This window comes from Coturnix japonica, chromosome 7 (genome assembly GCF_001577835.2).
Source record: "Coturnix japonica isolate 7356 chromosome 7, Coturnix japonica 2.1, whole genome shotgun sequence".
In the NCBI taxonomy this organism is placed as follows: domain Eukaryota; kingdom Metazoa; phylum Chordata; class Aves; order Galliformes; family Phasianidae; genus Coturnix; species Coturnix japonica.
In genome coordinates this window covers 15,497,972-15,513,831 of record NC_029522.1, presented here as the reverse complement: position 1 = coordinate 15,513,831, position 15,860 = coordinate 15,497,972, and the positions used below count along the sequence as shown (strand labels likewise).

Here is a 15,860-nt window from a genome sequence, read left to right as displayed (position 1 = left end):
CCAAATTCATGGAAATGGACCAAAAAGCACCAGACAAAGCCTCCAGTCACAGCCGAATAATGCAGCATTACAATATAAGAGAGCCTGTCTTTTTTTTTGTTATGCATTTGACGCTTTTTCATGCTGTTTGACATTTAAAATAAAGAAATTGTCTTCTTTTATAATGTGGAAATCACTTGGATCTTCCTGGGAGAGACACCTCAGCATTGTTCCTAATTGTTTTTGTGCTCCCAAATTAAAATGCACGTTTTAATTGCGGCATCTGTAATTTTAGCAGAAATGGTATAATTAGAGGCGAGATACAGAGAGAATGCGCATCATTCCCTTATTATATATCTACATTTTGTTTCAACCTTTTGTCTCAACTTTGTCTGGAGTCTGTCAAACAGACTAACAGAGTCAGCGTTCTTTCAAGAAACACGCTTTACCGTGGCTTTTTCAGTTAATTCTCCCACTTCATAGCTTCATTTCAGGACTACAGGGGAAGCAGAAAAAGCAGAGAAGCTGTGACTGCTCTCCATAAGTGATGAATGTGGTTGTACTATCAGCACAATGGGTGCTGGGTGCAGAGCTGGGGGCAGAAAGTTGAGAGAAAGAGTCCAACACAGGACTGTTCCCATGAGCCCTGCTGGCTAAGGGGAGGCAGCATCATTTAGCCCAGATCTCTGCTTCTGCCCAGGCTACCAATGAGCTAACAAACTGAGAGGCTTTTTTGGAAAGCGTCCTTCCCTGCAAGAACCCAGCTCTGCAGCCAGGAGCCCATTTGTGATGGGCAGCTAATAGCATCTTTGTGCATTAAGGAGTTTGTGTTACTCCCTGTAAAAGCCATCTGTCTAATGACCAGCTGCTGATAGGGTCCAGCCTTCTCTCTGAGGTGTTATTTCCCTTGTTAGCTTGAGGAAAACATCATTTATAGAATGAAGAATCTTTGTAGTCGTTATTATTACTAACATTGTTTAATGTTTTTACTGCTATCCCAGGAAGTAGCAAATGGTTATTTAGGTAGATAGAGAAGAATAAGCGAAGGCTGAAGTCCTACTGGCTTATGTGGCTCTTTCCAAACTTAACATTTCTCCAGTTGAAGGAATAACAAAAAAAAAGCAAAAAACAACAACAAAAAAAAAACATTTAAAACTTCACACTTCTGATGTAGTTGCTTGTAGTCCATCACTTTCAGCTGAACCAATGACACTATGCAGTAATAGTCATATATGAGTGCAAATGCTGATTTTTATTTATTTGTTTATTTATTTATTTTTCCAGAAAAGGCCATCATTCAAGCAGATAATTTCAATTCTGGAATCCATGTCAAACGATAGCAACCTTCCAGATCAGTGCAACTCATTCCTGCATAACAAGGCGGAGTGGAGGTAAGCTTCCTGCCTCCCAGGATGAAATGATGCAGTTTTCCTTTTTAGTGGTGCAAGTCTGTGCTGTTTTCAGATGGACATCAGGCACTGATGAGGTATTGGCAGAGAAATTTCTATTTTTAGAACACGATTTACCTTGTTGTTTTTCAGGAATGCCCAGAATGTTGTGAAACCTGTATTAGGAGCCAATACGCTTAGCCGTACGCTATGTTTATTATTACATTGGTTTAGGTATCATGTTATTTATGGCTTTGTGATTCATGTCTTAAAACCAGCAATGTTTTCAGTGAATGGTGAGGGTCAAACAACTCAGGTGTATGTTCTGTTTGGTGCAGTTTTGACAGGAAACACATAGCCAGCAAATGTTTCTTTTAGCAAAAAAAGGACATAAAAGAATAATTTGTCAAGTCAAGCCTTTATTTGTCTTCACTTGAGTTTTGTCATAGTTGTGCATTCTTTCCCTTGCATTGACTTTGCACCCCTGCGTCCAGGCCAGCCCTGCTTTTGCAAAGTGCAATTGGGGGAATGTGGGATTTTCTCTATTGCCGATCATAATTTCTAGTCAAGCACGATTATAAATGGAGATGAGGTTTGAGAAAATAACAGCACGAGGCCCATTTTTACAGTCAAGGTGTCAGCCTGTTTTACTGGTGTGCCAAAACTTCAAAAAATGTCCCTGGAGCACATTTGTTGGTTGGAAAGCCTGCAGCCTCACAGTACATCCTGTGTTTGGAAAAGCAAATTGAAAACAGATCTGCAGGGGCAGAAGACTTTTACCAGACGATTGCACTAGGTCTATATTAAGCAGCTTGGCCCCCCTCCAGGTGAGCGGGGAGCGGAGCTATTAAAGGTGCCCTGCCTGCACTGCGGCCGCGGCAGGAGCCCGCAAGAGCACGGGGACAGGAGCACGGAAACGGGCCTTGCAGCAAAACCCCAATCCCGTATCCCCTTCGCGGACTTCCCAGTAAATTCGAGACTTGCGCTTTTAATTGGAAAGAGTGGAAAAAGTGACTGTGAGCCGGGACGCTTCCCCGGTCACATGGCAGCGGTATAAATAGCTGGGACGGCTCCTGCCCTGACTCAGCAGCGCTCCGCCGCGGCCCCCGCACCGCCAGCACCGGCGGCGGCAGCGCGACACCTGCTGGCGGCCGCCCGACCTGTGCCCGACCCCGGCCCGCTGCCTCGGTGCTTCCTCGCTCTTTTCGCTGCCCCTGGTGTGGTTCTGGTCGGTTCTGCCTGTGGCACGGCTTTTGAAGAATGTCACTGACTTCCCCCGAGTTCTGTATTACAAGGCTTGCTGTCTAAACTAAGGAAGCTCATGGTCTCGCAGCAAAAAAGAGTTGTGCAGAAGTTTAATGTGCTGTAACTTCTGCATTGAAAAAGCTTTTACTCGTGGCTTTATTTATTTGTTTATTTACTATCCCAAAGAAATAACAACAGGGAAAGAATTGGAGGTGTTACTAAGAAATAGGAATTTTTAATGAAGCCTGGCCATCAGAGCACTGGATGGAGCTGGGAAAAGTAAAGGTTATGCTTAAGCTCCAAATTAGTGATCCAGATACTGCATGTTCATGGTGATGCTGCACTTATCAAAGTGAATCAAAGCTGGGATAAGTTGGGTCGCGTTGTTTCCCAACTCTGTAATGTGCACTCTGACCAGCTGGCATGGAAGCAGAATGTGCTGAATCCATACACAACTAGCGCAGGTGAAAGGTCAGAATGTAATTTATCATTTCTTTAATGTGGTCTTACTGGTAAAATGTAACGGTATTCACGTTTATATTGAATAATGTTTTAATCTCCCTGTTCCATAATGTCCTTATTTTATTTCCTAACTATTCTACACCTCACGTTTTTATTATTAATCAGATAAGGGCACCATCGGCTCACTGTCCTATGACTAAGTTGCACAGATCTGCCCTATGTTTAAATTCATGTTCTGTCATATCTTTGGAGCTCTTTCCCAAATCACTTTTATTATGGTAGGAAAAAATTGGTGTTGAAGTAATGATGTTCCAATTCAGTGAGAGATCACATTTGTCTGCATTTAGCCGTGTGTACTAACTGTGTTTCTTGGACTTGCATCCTTTCCCTACAAGTGACTGTTCAAATGATTAAAAGCAGTCTATTAGTGATACTCATATTAGTGTATCAGTAACAATTCAAGACACATAAACAAATACCACTCATTGTTTTTAATCTGTGGCTGTTTATCATTATAATTCCTAGTGAGAGCATACACATTCTTCATTGTCACAGAATGAGATTATTCTAGAATAAAGCAAGCAAGCTGAAACTGCAGAAGCAAACAAATACACGCTCTCTGCAATGTATAATGTTTCAAGCTGCTTCATTTATGAAGGAAGACTCATTAACTGGGCAATGTACGATAGCTTTCTCTTTTAATTACACAGTTTTATTATACAGTGGAATTATTTTCCGGAATGCGACTGTTTTTGCAGACTGACCTTCTATTATAAGAGAAGTTTCTAGCTAATGAAGAGAAGTAATTACAGCACAAAATAGACTTTTGATATATAGAAAGCTATTGTTACCAAGACATTGCTAGTGCAGAATGTTGTCTAAAAGAGAGGTTTAATGTACATATTTAACAAAATTACAGAGTTGCATGTATTGAGCAGTGATGCTGAGACCAAAGAAAAGCAGTGTGCAGCAATCCTGTAACTGCTTTGTAGTTACTGCAGTAGGTTGAGGCGTACATGTTGTGCTGACCAGGAAAAGTTTGTGACAAGGAAATGAATGCTGGAAAGGAGTTGCTTTCTGACCACACTGTGCAGTGCTTTTCAGTTTCATTCCTTTAGAGTGTCACAAGATTTAGTTAGCTTTCTGCCTAATGTATGTGTCAAAAGGTCTGCCTGGAGCATGGCTTTCAGTGTTTTCTAGGAATTTTAAAACAAATGTTGAATTTGCCATTTATTAGGATATATGGCGACTTTCCACCCATCGCAGAGATCAGCCCTGACCTTTACATGCCTAAAAAAGAGAGAGAATTTTTCTGGAAATCTGAAGCATAATAATTGTGAGGGACGTTTGTTCTGACCACCACACAGAGCAGCTCACTCAGCATGGTTTAAGTGGGATAAATGCCCTTGCCCCAGGCGGCTGATTTTTGCAGTGGAATTAAGCGTGGTGGTAGAGTTTGCAGTGGTTTGCTACTTATTCACACTCTGCGTCTTTTCACTGGACTTCTATGAGCATTACTCTCTGACAGAGATTTCTTAATAAAATAGAGCTTATACAAAATTTAGGATATCTAAATTCTCTCGTTTACTTAAGTAGTCTCTTTGGGTATGAACTTCCTCACATTAAGGGGCTGAAATCCTTTAGTTTGATAGTGGAGAAAAGCTCAATTACTCTGTATATTAGGATAGGGAAAAAAAGCACTCTATTTTTTACCAAGCGGAAATGACAGCTACCGTTGTGCTAGACCTTTTATTTTCTTTTTGTAAACATCAGAAGGAACAGATTTTCTGCAGTATGTTTATGGAAGAAAATATTGTAAAAGTTTGAGCGCAGGTGTTTGGCATTGCCAAGTGTTCCTAGCTATCTTAAGAGCTCTCTTCAGGGTCTGTCTCATTAGGAGCTTGCTCTCTTTTTTAGGAGCAAAACCAGAACACTGTGACGGACTGCTCTCACAGTGTGAATGGGAAGTAACTGAAGTAACTGTTTGCTAAATAGCTTCCATACAAATGAAGCATTTGATAACAAATGGAAATTTTTTCTTTTGTGATCTTATGAGCAATGCAACCCAACAGAGACAGTATCTAAACTCCTTAGAATACAGCATTTGCTTCCTGTCTTTCTTGTTTCTCTCACCTTTGCTTCTGTGGTGAAAAGCAGGAAAAAAAAAGTAAACCAAATCCTCTAATTAACTATTACTAATTTGAGAAGCTGGTAACCATTTGGGGGGCTGGATCTTATGTTTTATGTTCTTGCTTGTATGTACATGCCCTTATCTTGACCTAAAGAAACTGGAAGGTTAGCAGCAAAAATACTGAAATATTGAGTCTCTGTATGATAAACACAAGGTCAAGTAAAATTTGTGGTCATGTTATAAAACTAGGCAAATGGGGTTCTCCAGACTACTCATGTTGCATTGCTGATGATCATCCCAGTATCTTTACTTAATATAGTTACTTTATGGATAATATATTTCCTGATGTTCAGGTGGAAAAAATAGCATTTATTTTTTAGAATTTTATTATAACATGGCATTCCTACTCTTTTTAAAATTTTGTTTTTCTTCATTTGGAGGTATTATGGTTATTCTGAAGTGTATAAACATTATCAGTTGTTCTTAAAGCTCTGAAAGGCTTTGCATTTGGTAATTAAATGAACTGCTTGAGTTAGTATTGTACTTTTCTGCCTTTCACATTTAATTAACATTCATGTGGGAATTATGAACAATTTATATCTGTCGAGAAAAGACAAGACGTAACAAATTGTCTCCGTGCAGATGTGAAATTGAGGCAACCTTAGAGAGACTAAAGAAACTGGAGCGTGATCTGAGCTTTAAAGAGCAGGAACTAAAGGAACGGGAGCGACGTTTGAAGATGTGGGAGCAGAAGTTAACTGAACAGTCCAATACTCCTGTAAGTAGACAATAATTTATCCTTTCATTTTACTTCAGAAAGCATTTGGTGTTTTGCCTATGTAAGTCTAGGGATACACCAAGGGACCAGTGCTCCAGTTTTCTATGTCTTGTTTTGGGCCTATTTTGTAATGTCGTTGCAAATAACTGTATTATTTTTTTAAAAAATCATGTAATACATTGGATATCAGATACTGCCCACAGTTCATTTTGTGCCATGGGCTCTTGAGTAGTTTCCCATTGATTTAATTACAGTTCTCAGCTTTAAAATTTGATTGCGTTCAGTAAAGTCGTTTTCAACTAGAAAGTTGTTGACTTTAAATGGACACAGCATTTGGTCTTAAAAGATTAATTTGTTTATTCAAAAGAAAGCCTGAGAAACCTATGTATTTTTAAAAATATTCTTTTACTATGAGAAGAAACAAATTTCCGTAACATGAAAGGAGGTCAAAATTACAGCTGCTAATTTGAGACTTTGTACATAGTTTGCGTTAACACGCTCAGACCAGCTGGTTGTTAGCTGTTGGGACCTCCACGTTTGTATTAATAAATTGAACAAAAGAAATTCCTTTGTATCATCTTGAATTTCTTAATGAAACATGATATCCTCAGTGACTTATTGGCAGAAGGAAGACTACAGGGTTAGTGCCTGAATAAAAGCATATTATGATGGAATTGTTAAGAAAAATACTGCTATCAACCCACTTGTTTTTAAAGTGCTAGCCAAAATAAGTATGGAATTGAGTTTGCAATAGTACCTTATATACTTAAACCCAATTTTATCTTGCTTATATCATTGATTCTGATCGGAGCCATTTACATACAACTTGTGTTTAAGGCAGAGCTTATTCCTGTTATTTGAATGAAGTTACATTCATGTTCCTGCTGTGACCATGTAAAGAAACAATGAAGAATGAATGTTTTCATATGTGTAGATAGTATGTGTTTTTAGTAGATATCCCTGTGTCTGCTTCAATGCTTGCGAACTTCTAGTAACTGAGATGTGGACTGTTGTCTGTCTTGCTCACAGCCTGAGACACAGCTTTAATGAGCAAATCTTTTTGCAAGCAAGGCCCTAGGGTTTTTTGTGGTGTACCTGCTTATGACTACTACTTTTCACTTGTAGCTGGCCTTGCTGAAAGAATAAAGCATTGTGCTATGGCCTGTTGTGCTGAGCATGAACTATCTTTCTGCATAATATTAACTCAACTCTCCTATTGCATTTAAGTGCAATTTATTCTAACAGAAAAATAGATATTTTTTCCCATAGGTCTCTAATGAACTGTTGCATGGAATAGCTTTAAAATAGAAAAAGGAAAAAAGTCTTTTTCTTGGGAAAAAAAAAAATTACATATTGGCAAAAATTGACTTGTTCTAGCAGGATCAGTTTCTTCATAGCAAATGTGTTTGTAGCCAGTGCCTTGTAGAATTTCAACTCTCTCTTAAATTCATAGCTATATATCATTTGGAAAACATCCCTGGGCATTCTCTCTGCAAGTTGTAATCCTTGGAGTCAGGTGTCTCCCTCCGTCTCTCAGTTCAGGGTATGTCTGCTTAGCAATGCCAAACCTTATGATTGCAGCAGAGAGGTGCGCTGCTTGATTTAAGCTACCTTGGCTGTAAAGAACAGTTGTGAAGACATGCAACCTGAAGCTAATAACACGGCTTAAAGTGTCCACTAGGCTTATGCTTGGTTTTTAGCCGGCTCTAGGCCCTGTTGTGTCTCAGATGGTACTGTTGTCCCTGCTGTGCACTCTGCAGTCACTTCTTCATTTTGCTCTGTAGTAAAGACTGGAGGCCAACAGACGCTTTTAAAGTGGTGTGCGGGAAGAGAAACTCAAACCAAGTTAAAGGGAAACAGGGAAGCTGACTCTGCCACAGAGTTGGTAGAAGCTTCATCCTGGAATCCCACGTGGTAGGTAGCTCTGAGTAGCAGGAGGCAGCACCTATTCTAAAGAATAAAATGTGTCTTTGTGCACAACAGCATGAGAGAAAGATGAGGCCAAGCCTTACAAACACCTCTGTGAAGGTAGTGTTTCTCCCTGGGCTTATTTTAACTGTTTCTGCTGTGACTTACATAGCAGAAGTCTCCAAGTCTTATCCCAGCAAATTTTCTTTGTGCAGAATGTCTTGCACAAGGGAATATAGAGCCTTTTGCAGGAATAGAATGTGTCCACAGCTGTAGTGAAATGGGAGGCTTTTTGTGAAAGACGACCTGGCTCAACAAGTGAGGTGCGTGTAGCTAAGGTGGATCTCAGATAGAGGAGGACAGCAAGCAAGACAGGAAGTCTGACGATTCAACTGTGGTGCCATGCTCCTGCAGGTCATTGTTTAAGAACAGTGATTTGTATGGAGATGGAGGATCCCAGCAGTCTATAAAAGGCCTTGATGATGGTCACCACATGTAATGTGACAACAAATACAGGCCTTGTCACAGAGAATACCTAAGCTCTCAAAATGGGGGGGTTGGACTCAGTGATCTCTGGAGGTCCCTTCCAACCCCTGTGATTCTGTGAAAATAACAAGAGGTGGTAAAATGTGGAGAAAGTTAGGTTTTTATAACCCACAAAATGTACCACAGCTGTGGACTACTAGCAACTTAACCTATTGCCAAACATTGCAGTGACACATGAATATGTTTTAGAGGAAAGCTCTTTAGCAGCTTTGTTGATTTTTCGTAGAGTTCTTCCCATACTTCAGGGGATGCATTTCTGTGGTTCTTAAGTGATTAAAACTCTGATAGCTGATTAAAGAATTATCTGACACTAACTCAGTGTGCTGAGCATCTTGCTGCAGTGGCTATTTCTCGTTTTTTTCTCTATATTAGTAGGAGCTGATTGTTTTCTCATTCCCTAGGAGCTATTGGTGTTCTTGATTTAAGCAGCGTTCTGATGATAATCTTTTCCTGTACAACCAGGTCTATGTAGGCTTATCTGGGGATCATGTAGACAGCCATAGGACACAAGAGGAGTATTAAGAGCTCCCCATCTCTCCAACTTGTTAATTTTACTTTCATTTTGTAAACAATGACCACTGACTTTTGTCACCACAATGCAAATGGAAAGCCTATGTAAGTAGGAAAAACCTGAGAGAAACAAAAGGCAGATATTCTCCTTTTTAATCACTGACAGTTAGTTAATGAAAGTGGTTTAGAAAAGAAATTGGTGTTCTTTGAGCAGCCTGGCCATAAGGCCTCCCATGTGGCAGGCCATGGCACCACCATAATCCTCTCATAACCTGTTGTGATTAACTGTTGTCAATACTTCAGTCAGTTTTGTGATTAAGTTAAGAAAGATGTAGAAAAACATGGCTTTGTGGCAGGTTGTTTTGGGGGCAACTTTAAAAAGACCGACCATTTCAGTTGTTCACATGCAGCTCCTTTGCTTCTGCTTTAGTTGGTAGCTGAGTTTAGGTCCATACACCTGAGGTTTTGCTCCCTGTGAAGAATAGGCAGGCATGTCACTGAAGTTACTTGCTGCAGCATTCTAGGGAGGCATTGTTATTTAGCTGGAAATGGTTTCAATTTGTAAAACACTGTAATTGCAGACTGACACAGGAAAACACACTTTTCTGTAGATGAAGATTGAATCAGTAGAGATTTAATATCACATACAACCAAATGGTAGATATCTAGAATTTTATACCATAGGAAAGATAAAAGAAAAAAAAAGCCAACCAACCTGAAGAATCTGGCCAAGCAGCCCCCTTTTCCCATTCTTTCTTCTCCCCAGAACAGCTTCCAGAAGCAATGTGCTGGCACAGGCTCAGGGTGGTTCCTGTCTCCTTTGAATTAGTGAGAGGCTTCTTTCTGACTGTGGCTATAGCAGTGTGACCCTTTCTTCTGTTGAGTATATGCTCAAAAAGTCTTTGCACAAATAATACTGCTGCTGTTATTTCTAATATTTAGAGGGCTGCTTCTTCTGCACCAAACTTCAGTAGCATGTTTGGATTCTCTAATGTAATGTGATTCATTCTTCAGTCCTGAAAGGTTCAGTTAAGCAACTCACCCAGACTTATGTTGTGACCCAGGAGCCAGTCAACCTGGCTAGAAAGCATCATAATCTGTTTTATGCTGTACAAAATGAAGGATTGAAGAGCCTGAACCTCCTTTTATCATGAAAGCTCTGCTACCTGTGGTTCTTGCCATATGATTCCGTGATTATGCACTTCCTTTTGAGAACAATGAGCACAGAATTAAGCTGTTGTAATGAATTCTTGATCTCCGTGTTTAGATTCACTAATCATTATGCTTTCTGTTTATTGCCAACTAATCTGGTGGTGTCTTTTTCCTTGATTTTTAAATTGGTTCTAACTTTCACTTTTGCTCTGTCCTTTCCTCCTTCAAATAGTTTCTCTTACCTCTTGCTGCAAGAATGTCTGAGGAGTCTTACTTTGAATCTAAAACAGAGGAGTCAAAGAGTGCAGAGATGTCATGTCAGATCACAGCAACAAGTAACGGGGAGGTAGCTGGCATGAACCAAAGTCTGAAGGCCTTGATGATGACGGGCTTTGGGGATATCTTCTCTCTGAACCAAGCAGGATCTGTCCTGCGTTCTGGAATGCAGATAAACATGCAAGCCAAAAAGAATTCTTCTAAAACCACCTCTATGAGAAAAGGAAAGAAAATCAACATGGCTTTGGGTTTCAGTGAATTCGACTGGTCAGATGACGATGATGATGATGATGATTTTGATGACACAGATGATAGCAGCGAATGAAATCAGTTACAGAATTAAATCTGAAATCGATTTTAGCAAACCAAAACAATAAAGTTTAAGAACAAGAATCCTGTCAGTTTGGTCTGTTCAAATCCTGTAAAAGAGAAAAAAAAGTGAGACGCTTTCCAGGCAGAGCATGTTTGTGTGTAGAAAGACATTGTTCTTGTTTAGATTATGTTGACTTATTTCTGTTTTGATTAAATTTGGTACTAAACTTCCAAAGTAATTGAGATTACTATTAAGAACTATGATTATGTCTGTAATTCTTTATGCCTGATTATAGAAACTATGGCTTGATAAACTTGAGAACTGAAAACATTGGGGGAAACTTCAATGTCTTTAATGCAATTAATGTACTGCAAATTTTTCTGTGGATTTTTTTGGTTTTTTTTTTTTTTTTTGGTCACTATCTTTACCCCTTTAATTGTCAATCATATTAATATACTTGTGCTTTCAGATTTGCTGTTCTCCGCAATTCGATTTTTCTTACTGTTGCAGTGAAGGGGTTTGCTGTGTTTCTAATTTAAAGCTTTTTCAAGGTGAGGTTATGGGAAGACACAAATACGTTTCTAGGAAAAGAGAAGCTTAGCTGAGAGAAATAAAAGGGTAAGCTAAATATACAGTTTAAAAACTGAATAGCAGCAGAATCCAGATAATCCCTATTAGTAGATGATTTGTATAAATGCTTTTCCCCTTGCGTGTGTGTGCATGTGTATATAATTCACTCTAGCAAAGCGAATTGCAATCAGACTTCTGCATCTATTATCAGATATTGTGATCTAGAAGCTAATTTTCAGTTATGTTGATGTAAATCCAGGAAGCCTCATTAACTTTGATGGACTTACTCTGGTACCTGAGAGTAAAAATGGGTGTTAGCAAATTTTGATTCTGTTGCATCTCTTAAGGCACATGCGCTGTCCTTACAAAAGGACAAGGAGAAGTCATGGTGACATTTCAGGTTGGACCCTACTTCTGTGGCTCATGTGAAATTCTCAGTGGTGGCAGTAATATGAGGAATATTTACAAGTCCCTGAGTATCTGGGTTTTTTTCTTGTTTGTTTGTTTTGTTTTGTTTTTGCAACTAAATCACTTCTAAAGCATTGCCACTACTGTTACGACTTACCATAAAACTCAGCATGTAACAATCTGCTGCAATAATTGCCTGCCAGGCACTTGTGTTGAGAGCAGTGACTATGTTTCTCCTGATGACCCCTTTAGCAGTAATGCAGGAGGAGGGAGGGAAACTGGCGCAAGCACAAATGCAGGTTAGAAAGGAAGCCGATATAAAATATTTGCCCAAGGAAGAAGGACAGCATTTCAAAAGAGAAATGTTACTGTTTAGTTCAGCTACAGTGGGAATAAGTTGTCAAAATTCCATTCTCTGTTACTGGAGGGGGTTTCTTTAATGAAAACTTCTGTTTTTGAGTGGCTTCTTTAATTATAGGCTTGTCTGTTACACAGCTCTAACCTATGTATTATGGTGAGTATTTTTGTAGATAGCTTAGAGAAAAATGGATACATTAGATAACAGCAGGCCTGAAATCATTACATGTCCAGACAACAAAAGAGAAAGTTCTTTGAAGGAGTTTTCCCAGAGTGATGAGTGGGCACCTCTTTGCGATGTGAGACAGAATTGTTTTATTCTGAAACAGCGAGGCAGTGAGTGCTTCGGCCAGAGCTAGTGTGCGCCACTCAGTGTTCACCAGGATAGCCCTCCAAAATGCTTCCTTTCAAGTAGGATATCATTCCTCATTCCCCTTCTTCCTAACAGTTGCAGGTCCGTTGGCTTGAAGTTGATCCTTGTGCATCAGGAGATTTTTTCATGTCCAAACTGTAATATAAATGATGTGATGAGCTTACTCTACATTCTGGGAGCAACATGCTCCTTAGTCACAGGTAGGGATGGCAAATTAGGACCATCTGACTTTAGAGAGAAGAGATACCGAAAGCCAAAGGATAAACTGGAAATAAGAACAAATAGGCTATTTCCAGGGCAGATTTGCACTCTTTCTATAAGTTTATGTCTGCTAACACCCATTGCAGTTATATTATTTTTTTAACTTCCACATTGCACACAGGAAAATTTGATCTGATACGTGCACTTAAGATGTGTGTTGTTGTGCATAGACTATTGTACCACATATGCAGTGTAGTGTTGTACAGCTTTAACTGAAAACAAAATTTGGTTCAGTACAATTAGCGTTCAAAAAATATCTACTTGTCCCTAGCGCTGTTTTGCACTTTCTTTAGGATCTGACACTCTCAGAGCACTTTATGCATATTTATATTTGTGTAAGTTTTAATTGAATTTTTATGTTCACTCCTTAGCGTTTACAGAATTAAAAATAGTCCTTGAGCAGTACACTACAGGAATTCTTAGTTACAAAATCCCCAAATTTGGGTCTCTTTCCAAATTTTTATTCCTACTACCCATGTGTGTCTCTTATTTCAGCAGAATGGTATCAGAATTTGGTAACATGCCCGTAGGAGTTTCAGCTATTTATTTAGTTACAGTTCTTTTATGGGGGGAAAAAGAAAAAAGGTTTTATTCTTTACTTTCTCCACACTTTGCTTCTAAAAGCAAGTTAAGCTGTATTAAGGATAAAATTAGACTCTCTTAAAACAACTTGTTTTGTGCTTAAAGTAGCAAAGATCTCTGAACTTCTAAGAAAGTTAAGATACGACAGATAACATATGATAGGGTCTGTTGGTGCAGTCCTATCATCGCAGTGTTATACTTAGGATATTGGCTGTGCTTATAAGAAAAAAATGATATTGATTGAATTTTTGCTTTCTGTGATGGCTTTCATAACAGATGTCTGCAGTTTACAAGCCAAAAATTGTATGTGAGAATCAGCTGTGTTGTTTCTGCCTCTGACAAACTCCTAGCTAGATAAAAGTTTTGGAATCATCTCTGCTGGGCAGGTGTGTCGTTTGGAGGAGATCATAGTATTTTCATCTTTCAGACCTGATTTTGCTCTGCTGTGCAATCTGGCCTGTTTTCTACCCGTGTCAGCAACACAGCCACTTGCTGTGCCAGCTTAGGAATGCATTAACCAAGCCCCAGAAGTGTTTCTCTGGCTACTCTGGGCTGTGAGCAAAACTACTGAAAGCCTTCCCGTGCTTCATACACCTCTAAGCTTACTCATTTCTGTTGGGCCTTTTGAGGTCACAGATTTCTCTGCCTTCCCTAAAGTTCTGCAGGTATCTGCAGCAGAGTAGTGTTGCTGTACTTGACAGAGGGGAAATGCAAGAACTGGGCCTCAGCTTCTCATTTTCACAAGGCTGTTGTTCTGCCAACATTTACTATAGTGGCTCAAGAGAAGAATGGTGAGGATCGTCTTTTGGCTCACTTAAATATACAGAGTGAGCTGGGACCAAGACAGGATGTCCTAACTCGCAACTCTGTTTCTTTTCCTTCAGAGTTGGGGGAAAGAACAGGGGAGGAATTAATGGCATAAAACTCTTGATCTGGTCATTTTTGTGACTTAATCTGACCTGACCAGTTTTGTGACTCCACTAATTCCTTGGAGGTACAGCGTGTAGGTGTGGTGCATCCCCAGCTGGCTGGAGGCCTGGCCTGGAGTTTGTCCCCTCTAGCTGTGAAGGGCTTTGGGGAGGTGAGGTCTGGAGTAGCTCCTTGTCTCACATTTGTGTTTGACTTGTCATTTCTTTATTGTTTGAGCAGTTCTGTTAGATGTTGATGCCTTTTAGATGTTAAACAGTTATTAAGAATTAAATATTTGTTGCAATAACAAGTTATTTTGCTCTCAGCAGTAGTAGTAAATCTGTAGTGTGCATACAGCTATTCAGTATCCAGCAGAGTCACTGTGTCTTTAGTACTGTAGTTCCTTTTTCTGTAATCAGGCAGCTTTTACAGGTTTTTAATAGGACTTCTAACTTGACAGAGGTTATGACTACAGTCCTACGTAGAATCTTCAGGTAAAAAGATAAGTTTGTTTAGTAATTTTCACAGCCCTTAAAATGCACTGGTAGGAATCTGGTGGAGTATTGTTTCCCCTTTTCCCCAGACTTTGGCTTGGTGTACACTGTAAAACCTGCACAGAGGTTTCTGATGTGTGAAGATTTAATTTTGAAAATGTAGAACCTACAACCTTCTTTAAACATTTTGTATCGTGTGCCAAATATCCATATGCCTTTGAAAGTCAGATATAGTCCACTGCATTTCTTGCTTTTGCACTACTGAAAAAGTTTTGTACTGAATTATAGAAATCGATGCCACTTACACTCCAGGTGTGAACAGATGAAATTTGAATAGAAAATACTTCCATTGTTAAAAAAAAAAAACAATCATTTTCCCTTCTGAGAATGTGGTGAGCACTGCAGTGCCTGTGCTGAAACTCTTGTGCTGTAAACTGAATATATAATTTGTATGGAACATGCAATGTTACACTTCTGTGTGGTAAAACCTTGCAGCGTCAGTTACTCTCTTTATTGCACTTGACATATGATGTCTTGTTTTATTCACACTGTGGATTTGATTTTTCCAGTGTAAAGACATAGCAAACAACCAAAGAGAAACCATGCAATGTATTCAATTTCCTCAATTGGTGTCATAAACTTTCTTTTGATGTGAACTTTTTCCTTTGCTTCTCTTTGTTCCAAACTCTATTTTGCAATAAACATTTTGACAGTAAATTTTCTGCATCTGTGTCCCTGTGTAAAATGCTGATGTTTGAAGAGGTTCCTTATTGTCTGGTGGTTCAAGTCATTTTTATGTTACTCGCTGTGTAACATTTCTACTTTACTTTGCCAATCTTTTCTTTCCCTTTTTTATAATTTTGAAAGAATATGGAATATACTCTGTCTCTGGTTATATTTAAATGTGGGAAAGCCTGAAAACATCTATTATACAATCAAAAATGCAAGGTTGGACTTCTGCAGTACGCAGTTGAATCGTACAAATTATTCTACAGGCTCCTCACACAGCACCAGCCCTTCTGACAATAAGTACCCACAAAAGGCATGGCCTGCTGCCTTCACAAGGGTCTCTGTGATGGCCGCTTGTCCTTCCTTCAACTCAGTTGTTGCCTCAGCACTACTGCCCGGGCAGCAGGTAACTGTTAGCACAAGATAAGACTGACTAGCAGTAGGTATATTTAGAAGATTGTCTTTACAACACCATGTTTTCAGTCAAAA

At 39.3% G+C, this 15,860-nt stretch overlaps 1 protein-coding gene across 2 annotated transcripts in view; it reads left to right on the top strand.

Moving 5' to 3' along the window:
• The window catches only part of MAP3K20 (mitogen-activated protein kinase kinase kinase 20), an 84,235-nt gene that overhangs the window by 47,518 nt on the left and 20,857 nt on the right, over nucleotides 1-15,860 (top strand). The window contains exons 9-11 of one of the 2 annotated variants that reach the window (XM_032445694.1): nucleotides 1,264-1,370; nucleotides 5,848-5,983; nucleotides 10,332-15,359. In XM_032445694.1, the coding sequence (XP_032301585.1) occupies nucleotides 1,264-1,370; nucleotides 5,848-5,983; nucleotides 10,332-10,700 (612 nt within the window). In that variant the 3' untranslated portion in view covers nucleotides 10,701-15,359. Of the gene's footprint in view, nucleotides 1-1,263; nucleotides 1,371-5,847; nucleotides 5,984-10,331; nucleotides 15,360-15,860 lie in introns of those variants that run through there. The other variant, XM_015868486.2, reaches the window with a different exon arrangement.